The sequence below is a fragment of the Electrophorus electricus genome, chromosome 14 (assembly GCF_041902795.1).
Source record: "Electrophorus electricus isolate QZ-2024a chromosome 14, ASM4190279v1, whole genome shotgun sequence".
Taxonomy (NCBI): Eukaryota; Metazoa; Chordata; class Actinopteri; order Gymnotiformes; family Gymnotidae; genus Electrophorus; species Electrophorus electricus.
The window spans coordinates 11,788,466-11,816,291 of record NC_137510.1 but is presented as its reverse complement, the minus strand read 5'-3'; the positions used below and the strand labels follow the sequence as shown (position 1 = coordinate 11,816,291).

Here is a 27,826-nt window from a genome sequence, read left to right as displayed (position 1 = left end):
ATTTCTTGCAGCTCGCGCCCACTTCTCGCTCGAAGGGGTTAAAAAGGGAGGGGAGAACTCGGAGGCTGACGTACGCCGCACTGGCCACAGTACATGGTTGCAATATTGATAGAAACATATCACCACTGGAGTCCGTCTCTGAATGGAAATGGGGAAACCTTATCGACTACACTGAACTGTCGAATGAATATTATCGAGGCACCTGTTTATTATCACCTACATCTCAAAAGCGAAATTACAGCGCGAGATATCCGGTGTCCTTCGCTTTTAGTACAGAGCTGCATGTACGTTAGATAACAGGCATCGCGATTAGAATGCTGCAATTCTGTATCCGTCGACTTTCGAATATAAGGTACTGCATTTAGCTACAAAATGCTTCAGTCGCTATAGCCCCGGATACGTGGTCGTGGAACGGATGCGAAAATGCGTGGCAACGGGTCGCTTTGTGCAGGTGGATGGCCAACCTGATGTAAGGGAGGCACTCTTAACACGCTTCTGTTGCCCTGTTTTATTGTGAGCCTGCAATGGTAGCCAAGAAACCCCATAAAGAACTGTAAACCTGGGCGATAGGCAAGTCATGCTTCCCGGGGTCGGAGTATTTGGTACCAGCTTGACCGCAAGGGTGATCATCCCTTTATTAAAGAATGAGGGGTTTGCCGTTAAGGCTCTTTGGGGACGGACACAAGAGGAGGCTGAGGAGCTTGCTAAGGAGATGAATGTTCCCTTCTACACTAACCGGATTGACGACGTTCTTCTTCACCAGGATGTGGACTTGGTTTGCATTAATTTGCCTCCACCGCTGACGCGACAAATCGCTGTCAAAACGTTAGGTGAGTGGCAACGTTATATTGGCTGAAAAATATTTAAAACCACATAACTTCCACGTGCATATGCTTTTATTTGTGTTTATAAGGAATGGCTTTTGTCAGCACAACAGTGTTTAAGGATAGCTAGGTACAGGATTAATAGAATACGAGAAGTGATGTTCTCCTTAGAACTGATTCAGTCATCTCAGGTTGTCCAGTAAGTAGCACAATGGCTTTTTGATGCTCACTGAGCTCTAATCTTAAGTTAAGTTGAATGTTTGTTTGTTCATGTACCGTTTTTCAGGTATTAGCAAATGTGAACTGGTTGCAGCCTAGGTGGGGCAAAAATCCACTCTCACAACAGCACTGTCATGCAACATCTGGTGTGGCCATTGGACGCTGTGATGTGTTTACTAATTTTAAAAATCTGATTACGGTGTCCTCAAAATCAGAGGGCTCATGTAGTTCAACAGCTCCCACACAGGCTTGCACATAGCAGGGCATGCAGCAGAGCTGCACAGTATGCTGAGAGAATCAACATTGCATCATGCCCTTTAGGGGATTCTACAATGTCATGACATGTAAAACATTCCTTAAGATGTAGGACTGCTAAAGAGAAATGTGTGTGGGTGTGATTGCACACATGCTTGGTGGTGAAACACACCTACTACTTCTGCTTTAAGCTGTCACTCTACTGATATGTTGCTGACGGTGCAAGTCATGGCTGTTGGTTTAATGCCGCAATCTAGAGTTTTATATGCCATAACACTGATATTGGCAGGACAAATCATCCTAGCCCATTGCAGGACTAGATTTCTCGGGCACTGTGGTATCGTACATGACCTCCCTGCTTACCATACACCCACATGTTTTGGCAGGCAGGTTGTGGTGTCCCGCCAGCAGTGTGAAGGAACAGGCAGAATGATGCTCACAGGTGTCCAGCAAATGATTGCAAATAACTATGATTCATCACTGAGCCCGAGATCATGCCTGATCATGACCCAAAAATATCCCATTTCGATGTGGCTAAAAAGCAGAACTGCATCAACATATGAGCTAACGATCATAATGCTATTTACATAGCTTCCATTTGCGCAGAACTCTGACATTTAAGGACACCATCTTGTTTCACATCATCTAAATTAACAGTTGAAATGTAGCACTGTGTATTAAGACCACCGCGAGGTCATTAAAAAGATCACTCTTTTCACTGTGAATAGAGTAAAGGATGTTTCCTTTTACATCTTAGTCATTCTCTACTGATAATTACAAACAATGTCTTGTTTAATAAAAACCTTTGCATTATTAACATTCAGTATCACTTCATGAATTTCAGTTTCACTCTGCACAGAGAGGACTAAACACTTTTTATGAGAATGGTCGCTGATCTACACTCAATGTATTGTATTGTTATGAATGTATTGTGGTTTGGATCAGTTGGGAAATCAGATTTGACTGATTTTTCATGTGTGTTTGGTCAGTGATTTGGGGCTAGTACCTCATTTCCAGTTCTGGGCATCATAATGCTTAGTGTTGGCGGTTACTCTGCTTTAGAGATTCCCACATTCTCCGGGTGTTAGTGTTTACTCTGTTTTAGTGATTCCAGCATTCCCTGCTGCTTTGATTGCCAGCAAGGAACACTGAGGCATTTTCTTTTGCCTGGTTTTCAGCAATTCATATGAATCTTTTTATGTATTGTTACAGAGCTGTCAGGCAAAGTTTTTTCTTTGTGTAAGGTCTTTTGGTGTGCTTATCTGTGTAGCCAGTCAAAGTGTGCTGTAGTCACATTGTGAAATGCTGTCTATAACTGTGTCAGTTACAGGTATGTGTCTACAACTCTTTGTAGGCTTACTTTACAATGAATGGCTTGCTGTATTCATACTAGGGTGTAACAACAAATCCATTTAAAACGTCTGAAAAAAAACATGGATTTTATGGCCAAGTGTAATGTTACTACATGGGTAGCAGATTATGGATACATCTAGTTTTTGTGTGTTATTGTGCCACAACACATATTTCCTTTATCTAGGGAGCACCGCACCATATCAGGTCACTCAGTGGTTTTCTTCAAGCTTTGAATGTATGAAATCATGGCTGCCAAACAATTGCATTGTTGTGACCACAGGAATGCTTGATGTAGTACTACCAAAAAGTGTATTTTAGTCATTGTGTGGAAATGTGTCACATACAGGTCTGTGTCTAGTCGCATTGTGAAAGACTGCATTGACAGAAACTATGTAGTAACCCTCTATCCATCTCAAAACAAAGACTGATATCAACTGTTGCTGTAATATCCCCAAATTGTGCAAGCATCCTGTTAACTTCACCTTCTAGCATACCTTCCTCTGAAATGATCTGAGAAGATATTCTTTGCTGACACACATAACAGTGTTAAACAGCTCTCAACAAAAGGCAAAGTGACTATGCAGCTTTAAAATTTGTCCCAGAATGCAAACCATTTTCTCCTTTCCAGGGTGTGAAGCAGTTGTTGGTCTGCTTAATTTTGTGGTGCATTGATAGGCTAATAAACTATCCCAGTGCAGGAATGTTAGCTAGAAAGCAGCCATGCTAATGGACACTAGAAAGATTGCATGAGGAACATGAAAAGGAAGGAACTTGAGGTCATGTAATGATATGTGGCATAATAACTTAACTACCATGTGGCACACTCTTTCACATTACAGCTCTACATGGAGCATTTCTTTAGCACACCACAAGGAGTTAAACTCTTCTTTTTATGTCTTTGTGTGATTTTACATCATAGTTGATGTTCCAGTGCACCTGTCACTTTACCTAGGGCATGAAGCAGCTGACAGTGCTCTTCCTGACAATGGAGTGCAGAATGTTTACAAGCTTTGCTTTTCTTAGACACCAGCTGATCACAGTGATTCAGGACAGCACATGTACAGCAAATAATGAATGACCAGTGGAGTTTATTGATCACATGGTGCCTCTTAGCCAGTTATTTTAAGTGACTCCTGGTCAGGGGTGAGGTCCCCAAAAGCATCATACTTTTACATTTTCATTAATCAGGTAGTACATTCTAATGCTTTACACTGATGTTCTTGGAGCTGCAAAATCTTTGGTGGAACTGGGTATAGGGCCTAAGCTAACAGAAAACAAATGCTGGGATGATGCTTACCATCAGGTTATGCCCTCACAAATCCTGAAGTCCCTGCCTGGCTATGCTAAGGCATGAAGGGTAACCTGTGGGCAACTCATTAAACTGACTAACTGCATGAAGCCATGGGGTTCATTTTATGCAAGAAACACTGAAAATATATACTGAAAATGTTTACATGAAGAAAAATGTAACAAAACCGAATAATGTGATTTCGAGCCACAGGTCGCAACTGAAGGAGTAGATACTGACTCATCTGCACAGACGCTTGGGTGAGCGTCAGGGGTCCAAGAATAAATCAGGATTCTGGCGGGCAGCTCTGAGCACTACACCACTGAGTGTAGTGCTTTGGAAATGCCAAAGAGCACTTCTGTAGCATTGCGTTCAGCAGTGTAGGACCATAATAGCTCACTCTGAGGCATGAGCAATAGAGTTGTTAAGTCCCTGCAGCTACTGGCTTGCAATGAGATGGATGTGGGTTTGATCCTGATTAGGTGCAAAAGCAGAATGGACCTGTAGTGTATATTTATACTGGATTTAAAGCACTTTAAACTGTAGGCTCTGTGGATACTCTCCACTGTGTGTTGCTGTTGTTTTGATTTTAATCCCATGGGGGCTCCATGAGTGTAAGCCCACCACCCTATTCTACCTGTTCCAGAGAATATGAATGAGTATGTATTCAGCTGAAAGGTATGCTACTTTATATAAATACCTTGATATTGTTTCATCTTATGCTGGAGCATTAGATATTAAGGCACAAAGATGGGGGGATTCAACAACTGTGGATTTGAAAGGGTATACAGCCTAACCATTCTTCTATAACTGATCCACAAACCTAAGACTTCAGTTTCTGTGTTGTCCTATCCCAAAATCCAGCTTCCTTTGTAGTCTTTTTGCTTTAGAGTGGAATCACCCATTAATCCAACTGGACATATTTAATCCTGTTTTTTCGACGCCTTCACCAGACCCCCAGAGAGAGAAAGTCATGCTGCCATTTCCATTCTTCTAGTAAATGTCATCGCTTCTTTTAGAGGCCCTCTGTCTTAAGCCTCCTGAGCAGCTATTTATATGCAAATGGTGCTAAGAGAGAATGAGTGAAGGAAAGAGCGTGCATTACGGTTTAAGTTTGTATGAAAATACCTTTGTTCACTAAATTAATCAGTTGGCATGGTGCTTTCAGCCTTACTTCTGTAAGAACTGACAAGTGAGCTGTGCCAGGAAGGGTGGGGCAACCTATATGTTCATGGGCATAAGGACCCGTGGGGTCTCACTACGTAGAGGAAGCAGGTCCTCTTCCTTCAGTGTGCTCCCCTTTGGGTCTGCCTCTTAAAAGATTCAATGCCCTCATTTGACTTCACATAAGACAGGTGCAGTAGAGCCCATTTGCATGCGATATTAGCTTAGCTCGCTAAATGCATTACAGTGTGTGTTTATGTAAAGATATTCTACAGTGGGAGTGAAAAGCTTTCCTGGAGTTGCAGGCAGTGTTCATTCCTACTCATGGAGAAGAGCTAAAGCAGCAGGACCGTAGTTCTGTTCCAGGACCACTCCTTAATGAAGTGGGCCTAGCTTGAATGACCCCACCATGCAGATTTAATTATAATTTATAAGTGCCCACAAAATTTGTAGAAGAGACCATAAAAATAATTGTACTGTAAATTCACCAAAATGATTAGGTATAATTAACATGAGGAAACCTGTCTCATAAAATAACTTGCATACCTTTTTCTCAACTCATGGCACAACGTTCAGTGAAAGCATTCACAGGATCAGGACTTTTTTATGTGTAGTAGTGAAGTTGATAGTGCACTGATCGAGAAGTTCAGCTCTTCAGCCTTATGGTTGATGACCTCTGTGTGCTCAAAAAGCAAGAGAAATCCTGAAAGTTGGTCAGTGGTCAAAGCTGGAGCCACACAGACTGAATGCTGACATTTTTACAGAGAGACATTGATTGGGCCTTCTAGTCATCTGCCTCTTATTTAGACTTAGGCTGTCAATGTAGGAAATAAACTATTCCTAGTAAAGGGATTGTTTACACTCCACATGAGATATATTGGAGATAAAAATGCTCAGAATATTTTGAAGCACTTTGTTGTGTTAGCTGTACTAGCTTTAGTTTGATTCAGAAAGATAGGAAAGAGCATGTGTGCAGACACATTTCATAGACTTCCTGTGGCTTGTTTCTGCATTCTGAGGTGTTTGGGTGTGTGTGTGTGTGTGTGTGTGTGCTTGTATGACTGTGTGTGTGTGTCTGTGGGAGTGTATGATAATTGAGTGCGTTCAGAAGCTTGCTGTATGCTGGCTGAAGTCTCTTGCATCACTGCCATGATGTTACATGATACAGGAAGTTCCCTGTGGTGACAGAGCTAATGGTAAGCTCAAGCATGATGCACAGGGTTCTGTACACAATATCACTGTCTTAATAAGGCAGTTCAGACCAGGGTTCCTTCAACCAGATTAACAACACCCTTCTGCTCATATTCACTTCCCTAATATAGAGGGTGCATTGGCAGGAAATACATTTCTCAGTTTGCTTTAAAGAATCCTTTGAGGTTCATTTTCACTGAACTGAAAAGTGACTTGAAATCTTAATTGAACAAAACTGGATTTTCTAAGTTACTAACCTAAGTTTGGGGCATAATTACATTTCTAATTTGTTTTGCCCCTCAAGTTTGTAGACCGCTATCATCTAGCTTTGTCATACATTAGAACACTAATTTATTTATTACTATATTACAGACTACATTGCTCAAACTCCAGGCTTCTTTTTTAGTATTAATCTTAAGGCATATTATTTGGTAACTTGTGAATTATTCAGTAACTACATTAAAACTATTATGAAAGGTAGTTCCAAAAGTTCAGCTATGTTGAGTTCCACAGTAGTAACAAAGTCTGTGCTTCCTACACACACTGACCATAAATGAAAAGAGAAGGGAACGGTGACTCAAACATGGACGTGACCAGGACTACTCGCCAACTGCCACTCATACAGCTGGGAGAGAGAAGATAAGGGAGGCTGCAGCCTGGCCTAGGAGAACAATGGACTATGCATAGACTGACAGCATGGAAGTCAAACACGCAAGGCTTTCTGAAGCACCAGTGAGTGCAAAAGATAAAGACTATCTCACAATGGGTTTTGAAGCACAAATATCTCTAACTGGCTACTTAGGAGACCAGTGCATCTTATCCAGTGCAGGTTACACCCTTTTTGCAGTTCACACCCTACAAAATACTCAATACCATTGTTGTAGTTGAATGTTTGCAATTTCCACTTTAAAATGGTTCAGATTTGGGTAAAGTTCCAAATTTGGGTAAAGTTCCAAATAAAAAGCATGCTCACTTACACATTTGTATTACCTCATCTTACTCAGTGTTACAATAGATGTATTTAAGTGTGTGTGTTTTATTTGTGAGCATGTCTCCTCTATTTAAGAAGACCAGTGGGAACCTTAATTAGGCAATGTGGTATAGTTTGTCTTCTGCATCTCAGGATTGTGTGGCGTTGGTCATTTTGGAAAGTCCCTTAAAATGCTGCATTGTCAGATCTGACAATGTCTGTCAATAGCACCTGCTCAGAGGATTCCCAGAGCTGACGGTCTTAATTGAAACGAGGATCCATTGGGTCAGTATCATGAGACCACTTGCTCTCTCCATCCTGTTAGACTGGTGTTCTATGATGCTGTTCTCAGTGTGCCCGGCTTCTCTCTGCCTGCTCTGTTCCTGTTGCGTCACCCAGTAAAAAAAATATATTAGGATTGGAATGGACGGAAGGGTTTCTACAAGTTTTGGAGTCTGCCTATGGGATGATTTGCCCGTTCGTTCAGAAGAGCACTTCTGAAGTCAAACACTGATGTTGGACGAGAGGGCCTGCTCATCACAAAGGTATTTGATGAGATTGAGATCAGGGCTCTGTTCTCCACATAGCAATGCCTTTATGTGCCCTGGGTCACAGTTATGGTGAGACAGAAAACGATCTTCTGCAAGCTGTTCACACAACATCCTCTTAACATTATCCCTCATCCAGCAAATTTTATACTTGGAACAATGCAGTCAGGCAGGTAACATTCTCTTGGCATTCGCCAAACCCAGACTCGTCCATCACACTGCCAGATACAGAAATGTGATTCATCACTCCGCAGAACACTCCATAGGATGCTTGGCATTGTGCTTGATGATATAAGGCTTTCATGCAGCTGCTCGGTCATGGAAACCTATGCCATGAAGTTCCTGGTGCACATTTTTTGCCATAAGAGTTTTGGAACTCTACAGTTCTTGAGTTCTTCACAGTTTTGTTTCTTTTACTATGCGCCTCAGCACTTGGCGACCCCACTCTGTGACTTTACATGGTCTGCCATTTTATGGCTGAGTTTCTGTGGTTGCTAAACACTTCCACTTTTCAGTAAGTTGATCATTGAATATCTAGTAGGTAAGAAATTTTAAGAACTGTGTAGTTGCAATGGTGGCATCCTATTATAGTACCACAGCTGAATTAAGAGAGATCTTTAGAACAACTCATTCTTCCACAAATATTTGTAAAGGCAGACTGCATGGCTAGGTGCTTGATTTTATACACTTGTGGCAATGGAACTGAATGAAAACATCTGAATTCAAAACTCATGATTAAGAGATATGTTCCAATACTTTTGTCCATATAGTTTATATGCACTCTTTCACTGAGTTCAAGATAACATTTATTGGCACCTTACAGTGCATCTAGAAAACTTTTCTATTCTTGCTATAGCATCTGTATTTCCAGAATAAGTGTGCCTTGAGGGCATAATGTATGGTTACGTAATATTGCCCATGTGGCCAATGGGCCATGTGCTAGCTCATGTCCCGGGGGAGACAGAGTGTGGCCCTGCAGTCAGTGCTTCCTGCCTGCTGTCCTGGGGATTGACCGCACCCAGGTTTGGAGCTTAAAGTCATGTGGCGCTGATGGGCCGTGGAGACTGTGATGGGCTGTGGTGCATGTGTTTCTTTTGTGTAGCAGAAAAAGGAGACACACAGAGGGTCCACTGGGGCAGCTCATTGGTGTTACATGCACAGTTAAAGTCGGTTGACACTGGTACATGTGTTAATACGTCGGTCTCTAATTATCTATAGCTTTAATTGTTGTGACATTCATGTTATCCATTAATTAGAGGCGACCCATTCTCAGGGGGTGCTCATTGTTCATTTATATAGTGTCTGCCCACTGCCCATTCATTTGCGCTTAAAAGGCTTTTCAGGTCATTCCTGGTTAACTACCTATTACAATGTCATCATTTATGCACTTCAGTTCAAGACATCCATGGGAACTCACTATGGCATCAGTGCATCAAAGAGAAGTCTAGGGGAGAGGGAGTGGACGAAGCATGGTAGTTTAGTACAGCCCGCAGCAGCAGCAGAGGTAGTGACCAAGGACTGCAGTGACCCAGGGGAAGACTTTTCACCTTGGTTTACTCAAAGGTACATACCAGTACTACAGAGGAGCAATGCTGAACAGGAAAAAACCTTCAGTAACAGTAATAAAAACTAAAGTCACAAAAAGCACTATCATTAACAGTAGTACATCCAGTCACTGTGTTACAGAACTCACTGAATACCCTGGAGAAAGCCTCTAAATGTTGCCCTACTGTAGGACACAGTCCTTAAGAGGGGCTTTGTTGGGGGCATTAGTGAGCAAACAGTTTCCACTGAGTGATGCTAATGGACACCACCTGAACTAAAAGCTTCTCATTAAAAGTAATGGACTTTTGAGTCATGCACGTCTTTCATGAAAGCTAAATGCAAATGCTCTTTAAATCCTCTGCCATTCAAATATAGCATGGAACCTTCCAGTGGGGTCCAGGAGTCACTTCTCATGACGAGCTTCACATTAGATATCCGAATATTTGCAGGTTTGAAAATAGCAGCATTGGAATTGTTTTGTTTGTTGAAGAGAGGTGAAATACTTCAGCATCTGTGTTGTTGTTTTTTTTTTCTATTGTAGCCACTTGGCCCAGATGCACTGGATAAAAAGTAAATGAGACCCAGTTTTCTTTCACATGTAAAGCTGTTGCTTGCGCTGCAGTAAACACATTTTGGTTTGTCCCAGATTTACTGAATATACACCACAAGCTTTTTAGTCACCAAATGCAGTATATTTTTCTTTTGAATTTTGCCCCAAATGACTTATGCCACATTCTGTAGTATAAAACTGTGTTAGTGTCATGGTCATCCCCATTCTTTTATCTGAGTCCTCATTTGGATCCATAAAACAAACATTCCTGTGGCCCTAGAGATGGCCTCATCCATCATGACTGATAGCAGCTGCATTAACATGCTAATGCTCATGGATTTTGCTTTTGGCTGGAAGAGTCAGCAATCAGTTTAAGCATGTTTTTTTTCAGCAGGACAGTGTCAGGAAATTGGACCTGTCCACTTGCTAGTCTTCTTAGTCTGGCATGAAAGGTAGTGTGGCTGTGTAGGACTGCTTTGTTTTCCCTGTCTTGTAAACTAGGTGTGCTCTGTAATAGGACCTACTTTCAGTTTAAGGAATGTCAAACATTACATTACATTTTGTTAGTTGCTATCAGCTTGTGTCTACTTTGCCTGTTTGTCTGCAGATGGATTTGAGGAATGTGTGAGGCAAAGGTTTGTTGAGTTCTGCAAAAAGCGCTTATTAGCTAATCGCAACAGTTTGTTTATGCATTGCTTTGTTTCCAACCCGCTCATATATGTGCTATTCTGTGAAGTAACAGTAACTATCCTGCACTACAGATTAATATTGTTGTTGTTGTTTTTGTTGTTGTTTTAAAAGGTCTCTCTGGCCTCTGAGGATGATTTGGCTCAGGGGTAGAACTGTAGCACCTAGCCATTAATTGCCAGTACTGAGCTCTAAATTACTGTGTCATACAGTAATCTGGGTGGAGTGTGCCCTTTCCCTTCAAGAACAGGGACAGTGGGAGATATCACACAGGTAGTGACTGACTGATTTCCAGCTCAGCTTTTTCCATCTTGGTTTTTGGAGAATGGAAGTGGTCACCGTTGTGACTGATTAAAAGCTACACTTGGTTCTGATTTCTGTCTGGCAGTTCCCATTTAAAATATGCTGCACTTTATACAAGCTTTTTTGGATACCATGGCAATAAGTCTCCTGTTTATACTGTAATTGACTTTTCAGATGAGATCATGCCTTTGCTTCTGCATTGCATCAAAGCATGATGTATGGCATTCAGAACATACATTAGTTCCATAATAACTTATTGTAATTCCCTAAACTTATATTGTTATCAGCAACTATAGATGGTTGCGGTAGCTTTGTCTATTTTGGTGCTTTCATTAACAAAATTTAAGTATAATTTTGTAGTACTGTAAAACATAGACTTGGGGACATCCTCAAGATTCTGTGCAATGAACAACCTTTGTGAGTGTGTGCGTGTGTGTCAAGTCAAATTTATTTATGTAGTGCTTTATAAAACATGTTGTCACAAAATAGCTTTAGAAATGTCCAAGCCCCCAGTGAGCAGGCCAAGGGCGACAGTGGCAAGGAAAAATTCCCTAGAGCATGAGGAAGAAACCTTGAGAGGAACCAAGACTCAAAAGGGGGCCCATCCTCCTGTGGCCGACAACGGTCACCACTGTATTAACATTGTAGACAATAAGAAGCAGAATAAATAGTGAAAGAGAAAAATAAATAAATAATAATAAAATGGAAAAAAAAAATGCTATTAACATCTAGTCCGGTTTTCTAGAAGTACTAGTCTGGTCCTGATGGTGTGTGCATGTCCGAAACCCATCCTGAATGAGATCGTCCATCAAGGGTAATGGAGAAGTAGTCGGCTGGGGAAGAGGTGTGGTGGTCTACAGCAGGGGACATCACTGAGATGGGTTGAGGCTTAGTAACATCATGACATCAGACGTAGGTGTACCTTGGCAGAAATTATTACGCATGTCCAGGTATGAGAGTGTGTAAATTAAGGAACTATAATGTACAAAGACTCTGGCAGATCTAGCTATCTCGCAGCATAGCTAAAAGCCAGAAGGAACCAGAGGCACAGGGGCACTATCTCAGTGCTCCCGAGTCTCGAACATTTACAGGAAGGTTATTCCATAGTGTGGGAGATATATAGAAAAAGGCTCTGCCCCCTGTGGTAGATTTTCTTATTCTTGGTACAAGTAAAGAGCCTGCACCTTTTGATCAGAGCAGACGTGGTCGGTCATAATGCACTAGGAGTTCTCTAAGGTACTGTGGGGCAAGACCATTCAGTGTTTTTTTAGGTTATTAGAAGTATTTTATAATCAATACAAAATTTTATTTGGAGCCAGTATATGGATGCTGCATTTTGAACTAGCTGAAGCTTGTTTAGGCACTTAGTGGTGCTTTTCTGCATAATGTGAGGAGAGTATGTTCCTAATCTGTGCAATGTTCCTGAGAAATAGTTACATGAGTTTCCAACGAAAGACTGGGATGCTTTATGCATTTCTCAATAATACTAAGCTGATATAAGTCCTCTGGTTTGGCTGAGACATATAGCTGAGTATCATCAGCATAGCAGTGGAAACTAACACAGTAATTACATATAATGTCACCTAGAGGTAGCATATATAAAGAAAAAAGCAGAGGCCCTAGAACAGATCCTGTGGGACACCATAGCTAACCTTGTTGTATGCTGAGAAGTCTCCATTTATGTTAACAAACTGGTAGCGACCGGCTAGATAAGATTTGAACCAGGAAAGGGCTTTTCCCCTAATCCCAACATTTTTGTGTCTATCTAGTACAATGTTGTGATCTATTGTGTCAAATGCTGCACTGAGAACAAGCAAAAAAGAGATAAGAAAAGAGACATAACCCTGGTCAGAAGCCAACAACAAGTCATTAACTACCTTAGTCAGCGCTGTCTCTGTACTGTGATGAGGCCTAAACCCTGACTGAGACACTTCATGTATCTGGTACTGATTCATGTATGAGGTTTGCTGCTGAACTACATCTTTTTCTCGGATCCTGGAAATAAATGGAAGGTTTGAGATCGGCCTGTATTTTGCTATCTGACATGGGTCTAGGTTAGATTTTTTGATAAGTGGTCTGATTACTGCTAATTTGAATGATTTAGGTACATAGCCAATATTCAAGGAGGAACAAGGAGTGTGTGCATGTGTTTGTGTGTGTTTGCACATGTGCGCACATTTGCAAGCGAGAGATCAATAGTTCAGTATGGTCTGGACTAGTTGCCCAGGGGACTGGTAATTTAATCTGAGAGTTGGCCTCCTCTTCTCCTGCTCACAAGCTCTCTCTGTTATTATTTTTGTCTTTCTCTCTCTCTCCTTCTTTCTCTCTCTTCCTATCTCATGCTCTCTCTCACCTCCTCGTTCTCTGCTCCTCCAGTTCCCCCTCTTCCAGTCATTGTGCTTGTATTTCAGTGTCTGCATCCTGCATATAGGAATTCAGGGTGCATTGTAAAGCTTCTGTGCTTAGTGGTTCTTAAGTATCTACAGCCATTGGGGAAATGTATGTAGGTATTCTATTTTTGGTCAAAGGCTGCACCACGTGTGTATCTCAATCGTGTGTGTGTGTGTATGCATGCATGTATGCATGCGTATGTGTGTGCATGTTTGAATGCGTGCGTGTGGGTGCATGTGCATGCATAAATGGTGGTACAATAACAGTATACCCTGTAGTTTGTATATCTAAACATGTATATCACACATTAATCTAGTACCTCTCTTTATGATTCCCATGTCTTCACAGTTCTGCCTTTATATCTGTTCCATATCTGTTCCTTTGTTTAATCTGTGGTGGTTACTGTGTTTAATGGGTGATGAAGACATAAATGGCAAGAACAGCCCAATCACTCAGTGTGTATTATAGGCACAGCCTCCTATGGCCTGATGTCTGACTGCTCCTGTGAACACACAGCTTTATTAGAATATTGTGTAGTCATGCGGCAAAGTAAGTCCCTTCTGTGAATAATGTGAAATAGTGCGTTCCACATCAACACAGCTCAACTGGAGCCTGCTTGGCTCTTTCTCATAGAGATGCAGCTGCATCCTATCTCACCACACACACACATACACACACACATTTACACACTCACACACACACTGTTCACACACTGACCTCCATACACCCTCTTCCCTGACTGGCACAAGTGGCACATGGATGTGACAACAGCGGGGGTGGTTGGAGGAATCTTTTGTAAGTGCATGCACTAGCTTTCTGCTACTTACCTGTGTGTGTGATGCGTAAGCAGAACCTGTTTTACTCGCTCCCTGTCCCGCTATAGGGCTGTTTGTTTCATGCTTGATGTAACGGGGTCAGGTGAGTGTGTGTGTTGTGAAATTAATGGGTGGAACTACTATTGTGTCTCCAGACAGACACGTCTGCTCTCATTGGTCAATTACTGTGAGTGTGCTTGGCTGTGCCTCTGTGTCATTGTTTCCTGGGTAACCGATTCCCTCTGACACTACGGCTAATTGTGGGGTGTGGGGCTCTAGCACATGTTGTTTTACATTAAGACCTTGTTTTAGCAGAATTTACTGAGTTTTATTATGGTACTTGGCAATTTTTAAATATATGCCCTCAAAACATTTGCTGATGAGGTCCTGGGCCAAATTCTTCAGTCTGGTCAACAGGCGCTTTTCTGTAAGCTATACTGAGGTGTGCTAGCTGAGTCTGAGGATTATTGCCCAGAGGCTGTTCGGCTTGCTGTGGAAAAGACTGTAGAGTCCTTCTGTACATCTTGTTTCCTCTTTCCCTCCATTTAATGTGTGGAGTTTTCCCTCTTCCTGTGTATAGATGCCTGTCTGTGCCTCTACTAGTTAGTTACCTTATCTAAATCTCTCTGTATGTTTCTCTCTCTCTCCCTCTTCTCTCTCTCTCTTTCTCTCTCTGAGGCTGTGCTAGGATGGATGGCTGGGTAATTACCTCCTTTGTGTCCTTTTCTTTTCTCTCTCTTTCTTTCCTCTCTCTTTCTCCCTTGCAGTTTCTCTCTTTTACACCCCATGTGGGAGAGAGAGCACTCCGCAGTAGACAATGCTTTTCCCTGCTCTTAGCAGAGCAATTATCAGGCTAGCTGGCACAGCACATCTCTCTTAGCTTCAGTACCCTGTAATAATGTATTCATGTTGGATGGTCAGAAAAGGAGAAGTGATTATCTATCTCTTGGGTGTGACTCAGGTGTGATTTCATCATTCCGGTTGGTTAGAAATAAAGATGCTCTAAATAGGGTCTGGATGAGAGTAATGAATGTTGTTACATGTTACTGAAAGCACTAGTTTACATGCAGATATATTTAGGAATTTAAAATGACTTATTATTTTGAGATAGTTTAATGGTCTCACATTGCACTCACAAACAAGGCATTTTGTAAATAAGCCCCATTGGCTTTTTCCATAAGAGTGAGGCAGCTGTACAGAGGAGCCCTGCACTGCGTTAAGGGTTGTTAAAGCAGGGCACTATGGAGACCAGCCTGTGTTTAATTAGACCTGTGTTTTCTACAGGAGCTACACAGCTGTGGTCTGTGTGGGCTCATTTAGCGTGGTGGCAGCAAGGGAGATCTGAGATCTGATCTCTGGCCCTGGTGGAGAGAATTCCCCTTCTGTGAGTCAAGCATCACACAACATGACTCACTTCTCCTTACTGAATGAGTGAGAATTATTGTAGCTTATCGTTTCTCTGCGCAGTGTTGTAGGTGCAGTCTCATTGACATCACGCGTGCTGTTCTTTATCATCTTCTTCAGTTCCCTGACTTGTCTTGTCATGCTGTCTATGCTGGAGATACCTGCATTTGTAAAGCACTCTATGGGGGCATGGAATGAACCTTGAGTTGTCCTGCATTGTGTCAGACCACCCACATCCACATGTGAGAAAGATTTCAAGAAGATTGCACATGTGAAATAAAATGTTAAGGCAATCATATGATGAGAAAATGTCCAGAATGATGTCGACCCATGTTGACCTCCAATGTGAAAGGTAGCAATGCTGGTCACTGCATGGTGCAGTGCAGTGGGAACAGGAGCAGTGTTTAAGTCTGAGTGCCACGAATCAGGGTTTGAAAGCAAGACATCGGGCTTCATGCTGTCCTTCAGTGTCCCGAGCAGAGACATGATATCACTGTGGAAGGGCGTAATATTCAAGAGAGAATAGAGTGTCAGTGAGGCAAGACCTGTCACTGGTTCACACAGTCTGGCCTTTGAAATGTCAATGTGCTCCTGAGAGCGGACCTCGGCAGCCTGTCATGCTGGCAGGCATTTTGAAGGCAGACTGCACTGGCTTTGGATAATTGATGAAGAGGGAGGTGATCCCAGAGATGCTTTCCGCTCCATTACGGTTCAGCACGGATTCTCCATCAGGCCTCCGAGCCACCTCTGAGGCAGTGGTGTTCCTGGCTATCAGCAAGCCTGACCCTAATTGTGAATTGAAATGAGGGTTATATTAGCTGTTCCAGCTGTAAATTCCACAGGCAGTTGTTTCTATTTAACACAGGCAAATAGTAGTGAGATCCTGTATTACGCTAACATTTATGGTAGTGAGTCTGTGTTATGTGGTATATCGTAACCATGAAAAAATTATTAGCTTGCCTTGTACACAGCTTTACTATAGTGTGTGTGTGTGTGTGTGTGTGTGTGTGTGTGTGTGTGTGTGTGTGTGTGTGTGTGTTTGTATGATATGTGTGTGTATGATGTGTGGTTGAGACAGAGAGAGAGATTGCTGCCCATTAGTTCTTGTTTGGTCCCTGGGGGGGACACAGACATGGTTAGTCTCACAATAATGAGGCTCCCCTTCCGCCTTCTCTTACTTGCTCCCCATTCCTACTATCTGTCTCTCTCTCTCTCTCTTTCTCTCTCCCCCCCCCTCAGTGTCCCTTTCTCCATATCATCTTTCATACCCTTTTTTTTGCATATTAATTTCCACATCCACATTACTAGATCCTGTTTCGCTGCCTGTGATTAGCTCTCCACTGAGAAAATGACTGCATATGTCAAAGCTTTTGAACAGAACACCCACGGACCATTGAGATTGGATAGCATGCCTCCAATACACAGCTGGGTGTTTGGTTTCTGGGTTTTTGAGTGAATGTGTATGATGGCATGGCAGCCCTAGGAACCTTTCGTGATTTGTCATATATCAACAATTAACTGTGCAATCACATTGAGCATATGACACATTTTGTGGCCTCTTCTATTCAGCTGTCCCCTGTGTATCCTTCCCTCATCTCTCTCTCTCTGTCTGTCTCTCTCTCTCTCTCTCTCTCTCTATATATATATTTCTCTTTCCCTGTCTCTATCCCTCTCTCAGCTGACACAGCTGTCCCCTGTGTATCCTTCCCCTCTCCTCTATCCCCCTCTCTCCTCTCTCTCTGATTGACATCATCCTTATCACCCCTCCTCCCATTTTATCATTCACTATGTCTCGAGGCAGCTAGGTGTTCATGTGTGGAAATGACTCACTGTTCCACGTCCTAGTGACCTTTCCAGGACAGCAGAAAATAACACCATCTATCAATAGAAAACATGCTGCAGAGTAGCGTACCGAACATTCATCAAGCATTTGTGACATCCATTGATTGCATTTCTAAAGCTGTGATTAAAACAAGCACAATATATTAAGTTGAGTGAACATAGTTACATAATTAAAATTAAAGTGGAGTTCATACTCCAAAATACAACCCAACAGAGGAAGGAGATAACATTAATATAGTGTCTTATACATTTGCAGTAAAATATATCGGCCCTTAGGCTATGTCATTTCATCAAAGAGTCTTAAGTTCACCCATGGCAGGTCTCAAGATCAGAGCCTCACAATTAACCTCTCAAGTTCAGCATCTCTATCACATCACCTTTTATTCAATCGCATAATTGGCAATACAAAAGTGGGTTTAATTTTGATGCCTGTATTGGAGCCTGGGTTCCTCTGCTGCGAGCTAATGGAATATCATCTTGAAAATTTTTGTTCAGGGAGTCACTGGAAAGCCGGACAGTCCCTTTGGAGAGAAGTTCAGACCAGAGGACACTGAGAGGGGCCTATGAGAGTGGTTCAGCCCCATGCTGCTCATCTAGCTGACCAGAACAATCAGCTGACCTTATCCAGCTGACTAGACCAATCAGATGTCCTTCCCGAGCACAATAACACATCTGGCAGGAAGATTTACCTTTAATAAGCACCTACCATAATATAAAGCTTTGCCCTTAGTACATACCTTCCAAAATCCATGGTCATGGCATTAAAGGTGTTGTTAGATTATGGAGTGTTTAGTCACAATGCATTTATGGCCAAGGTTCTGGTTTCTAGACCTGTTTTCAATGTAGCCATGCTAAGACCAAAATGGATGGGGCTTCTGATAGGTCTTTGTCTGTTCTGATTGCCGTGAGGACGCTTGGCGCAACGATGCAAAGACAAGCTGTGTAAAACACAACGGCATTTATTGACAGACACACCAAAGACAGTGTTGTGCATAGACTAATATGGGGTCAATCATTGACAAACACCAATGACTAAACAAGACCTTAAATACACGCACAGTAATGACAGAAAACGAGGAACAGGTGTGATACACGGGGAGGGCATGGCCATACAAATGAACACACACACACACACACATACATACACACATTTACACACACACACGCTTTTCACACACTGACCTCCTTACACCCTCTTCCCTGACTGGCACAAGTGGCACATGGATGTGACAACAGTGGGTGGATGTGACACACAGGGAGATGTCTGGGAGGAGGGGGCCGTATTGTGACAGTACCCCTCCTCAACGGCGTGACTCCCAGCATGCCAGCCTATCGGGCTATGGCCCCCAGACCAATGCCAAACGGTGAGGCTGTAGGACCGAGCGACCCAACACCAGCCAGCATGAGCAGAACGGAGGGGAAGAAGACAGGGACCAAGATGATGACAGACATAGGGAAGAACACACTGACTGGAAAAGGAACAGACACAAAGGGGGACAAAGCGACTGTCACATTAAGTGTGACAGGGCCGGATACAGTGATAGGGACAGGTACATGAACAAAACTACACAGGGGGTTGTGAAACAGTCCAGAGAAGCTTGCAGGAAGGCACACAAATTCTCTGGGTGTGTGCCTTCAGTGAGGGAGTGTCCTCAGATGACAGCGCCTCTTCTCTTTAAGTCACACGAAGCAGCTTGCTGGCTTTAAAGTGGCGTGCCTTGGGCGAATCCTTGGACACCGGAGGCTCATTGCTCTCGGAGTCTGCTGACCCGATACTGGACACAGAGGGAGGATCCTCATGGAGGATCTCCTCCACCTCCATTGCTGTATCCTCAAAGCGGTCGAGGTCCGAGTCAGACCGGAGGCTGACGACTGTATACAACTTCCTCCTATTGTCTTTCTCGTAACCCTCTCGGTAGTCCCAATACGGATAATAGGACTCCACAGAGGCCGAACCTGGATACTGGTCGTCATCATACCAGTTCCGGTAGTCTGTTGAGGGTCTGTGGGACTCAGCAGAGTCCGACCATGGACCACACTCAGGGCCCCCCAAAAATCCTCCAGGGGCATGCTCCCCAATTGTAGTAGTATGGAGTGTGCCCAAAAAGATGGAAGGTTTCCCTGCAGGGGCTGTGGAAGAGCGATCACGCCTTTTCTTCCCCTTCCTCTTCTTGCCATCCACGGGGAGGGCATGGCCATACAAACAAACACACAAACACACACACACACATGCACACACAGGGAGATGTCTGGGAGGAGGGGCCATACCGTGACATTGTAAAAATAAGCCCAGGTTTTCTCAACTGCTATTGGAGACAAGAAGTTCAAAAGTCTTGAAAAGTACAAAATACTCCTACACACACCCTCGATTATTGAGGATTTGTTTTCTTATTGGCAGGTGTGTGAGAAGCCTACTATCCTGTTCTAAAGGTGTCTCTGTGACTTTGCCTCATTCTTATAGAAATCACACTGAGGCAGAGAGAACTGTAAATATGTTAATTGCTGTGGGTAAAGTAATTTCAAGTTTAATTGGTCTTTTGTATCTCTGTATATTGATTAATTTCCCTTCTCATATGGATTGCAGATTTATTTAAATATCCACATATTTAAATATGTCCACATATTTAAATATGCCTTTGCTTTGAATCGGCATGTTACATGTATATTCATATTTATCAGGCCATACCATCTGTGGGGATTCCAAAGTGATGAAATGAAAGGAAAGTCCTAATTAAAGCCCTTTTGAAGTGCGGTGACCCTGTTCCACTTTACTTTGTGTGCTTTCTAGCAGAGCTACAGCAACTCTGGATGATCCAGAAAGCGGAGGGTGTCTCTTTCCTCTAAAAGGGAGGACAGTCATTCCAGTGCTTACTCTGAGCTCATGGACAACATTGAAACAACCTTTTTGGCTTGTTCAGACTACATCAGTAAATCTTGGGACTGCATTGCTTGATGTGGTCATTGTTTGGTCTTCGGTGCATAATGTTGTAAGTCACGCTTTGACCTGTCCCACTGTCATGTTCCAGGTATCGGTAAGAATGTCATCTGCGACCGCACGGCCACACCACTGGACGCCTTCCGCATGATGTCGGCGGCGCAGTACTACCCCAAGCTGCTGAGCATCATGGGTAATGTACTGCGTTTCCTGCCAGCCTTCGTGCGCATGAAGGAACTGCTGGAGGAGGGCTATGTAGGGGAGCTGTTGGTGTGTGAGGCGCAGGTGCACGGTGGGAGCCTCCTGGGGAAGAAGTACAACTGGAGCTGTGATGATCTGATGGGTGGTGGAGGGCTACACTCTGTGGGCAGCTACATCATTGACCTGCTCACCTTCCTGACGGGCCATCGAGCTGCTAAGGTACACGGCTTCCTTAAGACATTCGTCAAGCAGACGGACCACATTAAGGGCATCCGGCAGATCACCAGTGACGACTTCTGCACCTTCCAGATGGTGCTGGAAGGCGGAGCCTGCTGCACCGTCACTCTCAACTTCAACGTGCCTGGCGAATTCCGGCAGGAGGTGGTGGTGGTGGGCACCGCTGGCCGCCTCACGGTCAGTGGCACTGACCTGTACGGCCAGAAGAACAGCGGTGAGGGCGGCCGCGAGCTCCTTCTGAAGGACAGCACGCCACTGGGTGACGCCTCACTGCCGGACAAGGCTTTCAGCGACATCCCCTCACCCTACCTGACTGGCACCATCCGCATGGTGCAGGCCGTGCGGCAGGCCTTCCAGGACCAGGACGATCGGCGCACGTGGGATGGGCGGCCTCTCACCATGGCCGCCACGTTTGAGGACTGTCTGTATGCACTGTGCGTGGTGGACACAATCAAGAAGTCCAACCAGTGCGGCGAGTGGCAGAACATTGTGGTGATGACAGAGGAGCCTGAGGTGAGCCCGGCCTACCTGATCAGTGAGGCTATGCGACGCAGCCGGATGTCACTGTACTGCTAGAGCAGCTTGGGAAGTGGTGAGATGGATGTGTGGAATGGAGTTAGGAAATAAGAAAGAGAAAGAGAGAGAGAAGGCCCCCTTGTGGACTAGAGGAATGAAGTACACCACTGCCTTTTGCATTCTGCGTTATTCTTACGTGCAGTTGCTTGCTTTGTTGGTTAACCTGGTGAAAGGAATGCACAGCAATATGCTTCCTGCTTTCTTTGAACAGCACTGCTTCTGGATCAAATCCTAGTAGATGCATGGAGGGCCAAACAAAAACTGTGCAGCAGATTATTTTCGTCATTGGTGAATGCCACTCCAAGAACACATGTAGCTATGTCCAACATGGCTCTGTCCTTCTAATATGGAGATAAATGTTCAAATGCAATGAGCTTGAGTGCTTCTGTCCGGTGTGTGTGTGTGTGAGGGTTCATATTTAGAACTGTAGAAAAATTCTAAAAATCAATAGTTTGGCTAGTAGGCCTTATAGAGAACTCCCCACTGGTCAAGTATGCAATAAATCTGCCTAAAAACCCTCTATAGGCAAGGATTTTAAAGCTGTGTTTGCAGAGGACAGTGTAAGCCTTGCATGCTAACATTGCTCTTCTTCAAAGCTTTAGAATAGAAGCGCTAGTTTGTGTTTTTCAGCTCCTATGTGATCTGTGATCCAGAGCTGCCCTGTGCTTGCATGCCTTGCTGAGAGTGTAGAAATGAAGAATCCAGTTAGCAGTGCTCTCTGGTTAGCACTCTGTGCACAGGTGCACCAGCATGCATGCAACCTGACCACCAAGCAAGGACTAGAACAACTGCGATAATTGTGACATAAACAAACAAGTTTAGATGTGGCAGAGATACAACTTAAAGCAAAATAGTAAATATCCCTTTTTTTTCTTTTTTTTCTTTTTTTTGTGATTGGCTTATGTAATCATGAATCTCATTGCATTGCTCACCATAAATCTTTTTGGCCTGTTACAAAGCAGAGACAATAGTAATACATTTATTGTTTGCTTACAGCGCCACTCACTGCTGTGAGATTAATGACTTAACTCTGGTGAAATGATTTCCAATGCTGCCCATTTCACTCAACACATTTCTTAACTGTATGCTCTGGACTAGGTTTATGGATTTCAAATAGGTCTGTTGATGGACCCCAGCTGGATTATATGTGCAGCTTCATATCATTGGAGTGGGCCCAATCGGTTTATAAGTGCAGGTTCATATTGGAAGTGCACATTGTTGAGGGCTAAACAGAGCTGGAGTCAGTTTTAACTTAGGAAACCTGTATACCAAAATATATTTAAGACATGCAAGAGGTGCTAGATATTGTTGTGAACCAATGTACTGTACTGACATGAAGTTATTCCCAAATTGTTTTCATATTTGAAATATTTGAAAACGTGTGTTCAAAAGATTACCTGCTAATCAAAAAGATTGTTATCAAAAAGACTGACCTACAAGCCAAAAGATTGATTTTTATTTTGAACTGTCTTTTATTGGTTTTGTTAAGTGTTGTTGAGGTATTACAAAGCTCCAGTATTCATCATAACTTTACTCATTGGCCATCATCCTGCGTCTCTACAATGTTGACAGCTTATTACTTAGTCCTGACATGGGTGATATACCAGTGGCATATTGCTGTCATAAGTTATTATTAAAAGAAGACACAACAGTGATGCAAATGACTGGATTTTAGTAAGAAATCATATTAATTATTGTATCATGCATGTGTACATTATAACAATTACTGCTGTAAACCTCTATGACAGCTTATTGTACTGTTATATTAGCCACATGGCTAAGGTTTAATGTAAATTGTCATAGAAATTTATTTTAAGAAATTTATTTTGGCATTTTTATGAAATCAACTGTTTTTTTTTACTTTAAAAAAAAACACCTTCTGTACATAACAGCATAAATTTTTATACGTTATGTGTAATATAGACATATTTATTTTTGTTTTTTTTAATGTTTCACATCAAATCAGGAATTGTATGTATTGTTAGAGAGGCCTTCCGAGTATGCACTTCTCCGTGAGGGGTACAGCATTTCCACTGTGATGCTACTGTTACAGTGTCTGATCTCCTCCCATCATCCCTGCAGTTCATCTGCGTTAATTCATTCACAAGGCGATGATTATATGAGTGCACCCAAGAATGTTGCCCTACAGTTCTCATCTGGAGGCACAAAGATTATAATTGGAAGGACACTCAGTAATATTAATTCAATTTTTAACACACACATAGACACACACACAAAATTGCTTAAAAACTTTCCTCCTGAATATTCTACACTGTCTTTTGATGATATGTAAATATTCTCATGTAATTTTAATTTTTTGTATTATTATTATTATTGTTGTTTTTTGCTTGCCTGCTAGTCCCATAGTCCTAAAGACACCATGCAGTGTGTTCTGATCGCCAAGCTCAGAGAGCTTCCAGAGTCTCTCAGTCCTTCATATTTGTACTGCTTCATGCATAAAATGAGCAGCTGAAACGTTCATGAGAATTTGAATGATGTTACTTTTCAGCTCTTGATTCTACTCTGAATGTTTTTGCAATAATCTAAAGCCGTTATTTTAACAGCTTTATTAATTGTGGCAATGTTTCATTATGGGCCTTTTAAATGAATAGAAGAGTGGACATAAATTCATGCTAGCCTGCAGCCTTGGCTTGCTCATTAATTACATGTCCCTATAGGTCATTTTCCAAATTGACTGGACTGCTATAAATGTTTTTTTTCCTAAAGGCATAAATGGGCCCAGGACAGAAGCATCATGCCAGGAGTGTTTGAGACCTAATCCAGTTTGTGCCTACTGCTAATTCTGGACCAATCAGAATTATGAGTGACTATCATCAAAACAGCCTTTAACGAACAACTTGGAGAGGTGCATTTGTGGGTGTTGTTCATTTATGCAGTAGGAAATAACTGATAATAGATGCGTGCATATCTAAAAGCAGAGACTAAAAATGTCATTGTCTAAAATGTATATCGCTAATTACATGATGAGGGTTTATTTGAAAATGATATCAGAAAGCTTGCTCTTGTCCGCATCATGATGTCGATCGCCGTGTTGCATAATGTCACATGTAGATGAATTGTCTACTATATCCCGAGACAATTCCAGCATTAATCTCTTCAAAAAACCACCAGATTTTGGCATTAGAAATTATACTTAAAATTGGGAAAAACAAAAGAGAACATGCTTCTCCTTAATTTGAACATTTTGTCCAAACTCCCTCCTAAAAATGTTTCAACCTGAAAAAATATTTTGGTCTGTGACAAAGAAAAAAAGTGTCTCTACCGTCACAGATAAGCTGCCCTTATATAATTGCTATATTAATACACACAAGCAAATGATATTGCCCGTGTAACTGGAACAATTGGTTTTCATGTGGGTTTTTACTTCAGTCATACATGACCCATGAAAAAAAGATGCAGTCATGTTGACTGTTCTACTCCTCACCTGGCTTGTTTCTTAACAATACAAAAAAAGGAACAAAAAGAAAAGAAAAAAGAAAAACCTGAAGCCATGGGAATACATGTTACAGCTGGAGATGTTTGGAGTGTATATGTACACTGGTCCTTTTGTTTTGTTTGAGTATATCTTCCCTTCTCTATAGGTAGCACTTGCAAACATTGTAGATAAGGATATTAGGATTAGGGGGAGTTGAAGGGGCTCTCAGAATGGCCAAGAGGAGGAGAGACAGGCTTTAAGTTGTTTCCGGTTAAACAAGAGGTTGAGAGCATGGAGTCAGAGAGGAAAAAGTAATTATTTTACCTAAACTTGGAAAGCAATGCATTGGCACTCAGCCCACAGGCCTCCTCTGATATGAGTGGCCGCTAGTGTACTTGATAATAGTGATAATATATGGGCTCATGTAGCACCAAGGAGTTATATGGTGAAAAGTGAATGTTTTACTGGTGCACATCTGGTAATGTTTTGGCCTTTGTCATGGTTTTAGATTCTGTTTGGAGAGTTGACATAGTTTTGAGAGGAGTATATTGTAGTGTTGGGCACACACATGCCCAACTCCCTTTCCTCCATGCAGTACATACCGCCTGCTGGGAGACGAGGTGGCGGGTGGAGGGACCCTAGTGAGCCGGGGGAGATGGGTGTTCACTATGAAAGGACACAGAGCTCAAAGAGGTGCTTTTTTGTGCACCCTCAGACAGTTTCCTAGCAACCGGCTTCCACAGGGCCAACGGGGTTCGTCTTAAATGTTTTCTTGTCGTTCTGTTTTACCCTGCTGCTCTTTTCTCCTCGTCTCTCCCACTCTTCTTCTTGCCTCACTCTCCTCTCTTTGTACTTTATCCCCATATGTGGTTGGAAAATCATTGATTTGATGTGCAATTCAGTTAAAATCCAGATGATATAGATATTGTGTCATCAATTTTCAAAACCGTTAAAGCAGATTGTTCAATAATTGTTAAAACTATTGATCAATTGGCATCAAAAAAGATCGTACTTATGAACTAACTATATACCTTGGTTTACAAGGTATATGAAGTGATGCTGTGTTTTGTTTCAACTCCAAATTCTGTTATAGAGTGGAAAAATGCTGTTTTATGTCTATATGTTTACTGGTTTGGAGTCAATATTTAGGTTCTGGATGAATAGTTGCTCCAAATTTATGAAGGTAATCTACTTTTCTGTTATATCTATGCTATATTTATTTTACCTGTGCATGTGGACAGCTGTCACAGAAAGTAAATTCCAGATACAAGATGACTGAAACCTTCCCGAACTGAGACAGCTATACCAGAAACTCAGAGTACAAATTTGAACAAACAGTATAAACTATTAGATTAGAAAATGTTTAGCCATTTTCCAGAGCACTGAGGCAGAGACAGGGAAAGGCTTCAGTAGGCTTAGTTCTATGTGATGAAACATATTAAACAAAAAGAAACATAAGAAACCTATGCTTTTTAATAGGGCTGGCATCCCACAACTCCAATCTCGAGTTTCCAACCTCTCTCCAGACCACAAGGGGTCAGTGTGGGTGACTATGAAAGCCCAACAAAGCTTATTGAAGTAGACCCCCCCCCCCCCCCCCCACTTGTGGAGTTGAACAATGTACAGTGCACAGTTGCCCTGTGTATTCTGTCCATAACATATACTTACATAGATGCCATGCCATGTAATTATTCTTTGGTCATGAACAGGTGGAACACTGGTGTGTTTGGGTTACTACCACCTACTGTGCAGACGCGAACAGAGGCATGTCATGCTGGAGTAAACGCGATTTTAAGTTTTGATAGATTTCGTTAATTTTGATTATTCTAGGGGTGGGTGAAAACACACCGTATCCACAGTGGTGAACACTAGTGAAGTCTAAGCAGTGAGTGAGTGGTGTGTGTGTATCTTTCGTTTTCCCTCTAGTGAAAAAAAAGATCTGGTAGTGTGAGTTGCAGTGTAATTTGGTAGTGTGAAAGCTAGCCAGTTGCATCTTATTCTGCTAAAGCTGTCTGGTTGGTAAAACAGCTGAATTTAACTGGTGCCCCCTTATCTCTTGGCTGCTGTATTTTTATGTTGTTTGTTTTTTTTTTACCTTTATTTTTTATATTAAGTTTTATATTAAGAACTTTATTGTACTGAAGCAATAAGGGGACTCAACTGACATTCATAATGCAAATTCTTAAAGCAAAAACTTTGCATAAATCTGATTAATATTGTTCTAACAAATGTTAATGCCAATCTCCTATTATCTACCATTAGCTTGCAGGCTGTGGGGTAGATAAAAGCTTCACCATGCCACAGTGTTAGAGACTGCACCTGGTTAACTTTTATTTGACTACTCAAATATTTTCCTCAAGATGTGATGCAGTACTTCTGAGATATCATGTGAATTTCATGCACATTTCCTGGTTTGCGCTGCTTGCCGCATACTGCCAAGAATATATCGATTTCTACCTGACCAGTTCTACATGGCTGTTCTGCGTTTGGCATCGCTGTGGGCTCCACCTCAAGATTTGGTTTGTGAATGCTGCCTATTGCCATTGCTCTACAGCTCAACGTGGTAATGTCAAAAACTGTCCACTTTACTGCTTTATTGATGTTTGGACTCTATTTATTGTACTGTATGTATATTGTGGATGCATGGATCTTTGTATATATTTTGGAGTGGCAGACATATTTATCTGTCTTGAACTAGAGAATGTACTGTATTAGGAACATTAAAGTCTATATTTTCTAGACGTGCTGTATGGGGCGTTGGCAAGACTGGAGGGTAGAGATGTTGATCCATCATACTGAGTACAATACTACATGTCTTTCACCAGAGCTGCTGCCAGCTCTGCAAATAACCGCCAGTGTTCCACTGTGCTGACCTTCTCTGCTACTCTGTGTGTGTGTGTGTATGTGTGTGCGAGTGTACTCACGCAAGACTGAACCCTAGTTTATGCATTTATGAGCATATAGAATTCTCTATGTATTTGTTTCTTGCTTGTCCTGACATGCCCACACTGAAGTTCTGGAAAGCCACTGACATGGTTTACAGCATCTAGACAGATGCTGCTGTCTCTATGGAATTAAAACATGTATATGAA

The 27,826-nt window shown here is 42.3% G+C and overlaps 1 protein-coding gene across 1 annotated transcript; it reads left to right on the top strand.

The window, feature by feature from the left end:
- The first annotated feature begins 63 nt into the window (after positions 1 to 63).
- On the top strand, positions 64 to 27,826 carry gfod1 (glucose-fructose oxidoreductase domain containing 1). Its single transcript, XM_027002995.3, has 2 exons — positions 64 to 830; positions 20,376 to 27,826. The coding sequence occupies exons 1-2, from the start codon at positions 578 to 580 to the stop codon at positions 21,296 to 21,298; spliced, it is 1,176 nt and encodes a 391-aa protein (XP_026858796.1). The 5' UTR covers positions 64 to 577; the 3' UTR covers positions 21,299 to 27,826.

Excerpts from the sequence above, each read along its gene's own strand:
- gfod1 (XM_027002995.3), top strand. The coding sequence starts at position 578 with ATGCTTCCCGGGGTCGGAGTATTTGGTACCAGCTTGACCGCAAGGGTG. Across the intron at positions 831-20,375 it reads AATCGCTGTCAAAACGTTAG|GTATCGGTAAGAATGTCATC; the intron begins GTGAGTGGCAAC and ends GTCATGTTCCAG.